Source organism: Chrysochloris asiatica, unplaced genomic scaffold (assembly GCF_000296735.1).
Source record: "Chrysochloris asiatica unplaced genomic scaffold, ChrAsi1.0 scaffold00189, whole genome shotgun sequence".
Taxonomy (NCBI): Eukaryota; Metazoa; Chordata; class Mammalia; order Afrosoricida; family Chrysochloridae; genus Chrysochloris; species Chrysochloris asiatica.
Genome location: NW_006408707.1, coordinates 2,186,931 through 2,189,380, shown reverse-complemented (window position 1 = coordinate 2,189,380; position 2,450 = coordinate 2,186,931). Strand labels below are relative to the sequence as shown.

General features: G+C 37.0%; 1 protein-coding gene across 1 annotated transcript in view; it reads right to left on the bottom strand.

Annotated features, from left to right (window-relative positions):
- Positions 1-290: 290 nt before the first annotated feature.
- Positions 291-2,450, bottom strand: part of FBXL17 (F-box and leucine-rich repeat protein 17) — a gene marked incomplete at its 5' end in the record, with an annotated part of 910,371 nt that continues 908,211 nt past the window's right edge. Inside the window, one exon of the mRNA XM_006872263.1 lies at positions 291-513. Within this exon, the coding sequence (XP_006872325.1) occupies positions 373-513 (141 nt within the window). The remainder of the gene's footprint in view (positions 514-2,450) is intronic.

The window sequence follows — 2,450 nt, the reverse complement described above, 5'->3', positions numbered from 1 at the left end:
TCAAAAAGAAGCCTGCCTTCTATTTGGGGTAGCTCCAACTGGCAGTAATTAGAAGCTTCAAATAATGCATCCATTTTTTTGACTCTATATTAAAAAATATACATATCTATTTTTTGAGAAATAAGCCTTCAGACATAAAGCTAGGAGGATGTGGCTTTCAAACTCTTTAATTTTGGTGGAAAAAATCAAACTAGCTCACCTGGGAACAAATAACAATTGCGTTTATGCTATGCAGTAGGCAAACAAGACACAAATATATACACTCGGGTACACACTGACAGTTAAAACTTTTCCAAGAGATCACCCACTCCTAATCTACAATTCCTCTCTGCCCTGTTGAATGATGAGTTGACCCACATGTGGGCAGAAATGTTAGGAGGAGGCAGCAGACATGTTGGGGGTCCAGCCCATCTGGTAGGCCCTCTCCAAGGTCCTCTTGCAGTCCTGCAGGACGGTGCTGAAGGTGATGTGGGGGTACTGCTGCACCAGGTGTTCCACCGTCACTTCATTGACCTGCAACCAAAGAAGAGCTGCTGTCATGCACCGGGACAGTCAAGACCACCCAGCTGCTCATGCTCACTGGCAGGCTTCAGACAACTGATAGTGACACCAGAGACCTTGCCTTATGCCTTCTTAGAAGTGTCAGGAAGAGTTTTGTGGGAAGTATCCTTTTCTGTATACTTCCCTGATTTCTGAGTATTATATTCACCCTCAGAGATTCCTTCTAAAATATATTATCAAGAAATCATATGTGTTTTCTATTACCTAAATAACTGTGACCTGTCAAGATGTTAACAATGTTCATTTGAAAAATCTAGTGTGTGGGAGGTATAGCAGAGATAAGATAGCATTCTAATGTGCATTTGACTCTGTCATCAGCTGCTAATATTTTTTAGGACAAAAAAATGTAGAATAATATTTTTCAGAAATCCAGATAGAAATGCTGGGGAAAATATTTATTCCTCTTTCCCTTATATGTTAACATATTGCAAACTTTAAGTCCCTTTGTGAAAAGGGCTGATATGTGAGGAATCAATAATTAAAACATACATGGCTGGCAGGTCAGGGATGGCCCCAGTAGACCTTAACCATCAAAGATACCACCTTGATTCTTGATTAGACAAGGCAATCAGACAGGCTTAATTAAAACTAACACCTTTACAATTGCTGTGCTGTGAAGGGATTAATTTGTCAATTATTTTAAAGCTGATTGCAGTTCATATCACAGAAGTAGACAGTTTTCTTCATCCTTTAGATAAATAAATGATTAGCCTAAGATCCATGACTTTTAGGTATTTTATTTAAAATCTTTATTGAACACTTGGGCATTTTCAAATACATCAATATTTTATTTATACCTCATAAGAGAAGGTACTTGTGATACACATTTTTGTGCTCCCTCTCAGTGTCCATTATTGAAAAAGATCAGGACCACTAGGAAAACCTAAAACAACATCAAACCCTTTATGTTTTCTTTGAATGCCTGCTTAGAGGTACGATGACCATGAAGTTCAGTTGTCTGTACTTTTCTGAGTAACATGGGGTCTTCTGGGTGATCCAGAAAACTGTGCTGTACATTAATTTTTCCTTTTTATTGAGAGTTGATATTTCAACATTGTATTGATGATACTTGATTTTTGTCAGAGCTTTTCTCTATTCAAGACTGGTTTCTGGTTAAATACACATACTCCAAATACAATCATGTCAACGTAGTTGTGTATGTTTTTCTGATCTATGTATGATGCATAAAATTTTGTCTTAAAAGGCAAGAAGAAAACAATTTTAAATAAAAAAGAAAAAAAAAGTTATACAAATTAAAGTTGAGAATATGAGTGAATGGTCTTAAGATGATTTTAAACTATACACTGTTTAATTTTTCAAATTTAAATACATGTTCTAAGTCATTAGAAGTCCTGGTGTGGCGCTTTGGGTTAATGTGCTGGGCTGCAACGTCATTTGAACTAGAAGGTCAGTGGTTCAAGCTTACCAGCTGCTCCTCAGAAACCCTATACAGGGTTGCTATGAGTTGGAACCTACTTTACGGCACTTAACAACAACAAGTCTTGTTGAGTTGAGGCAGCTTCCAACAGTATACTTAGGAGATCTTGTGTGATTCAGCATTGCCTATCTTTGTAGCATATTTTTGGTACTATCCAGTTAACTGGCATAATTACAGTTTATCAAACTGCCCAAGTTATTCCTAGTCTCAAGGTCCTCATACATCAGGGATGGAAAATCTTTTTTCTGCCAAAATGATAACATAATTTGAGGGCCATACAAAATTATCAACTTAAAAATTAGCCTGCTAATATGGCATTTCCTCAGAAGGTTGAAAATAGAAATACCTTATGATTCAGCAATTCCTCTACTTGGTATTTACCCACAAGAAAAACGAGCCACAACACGAGAAGATATATGCACACCAATGTTCATAGCAGCACTATTTACAA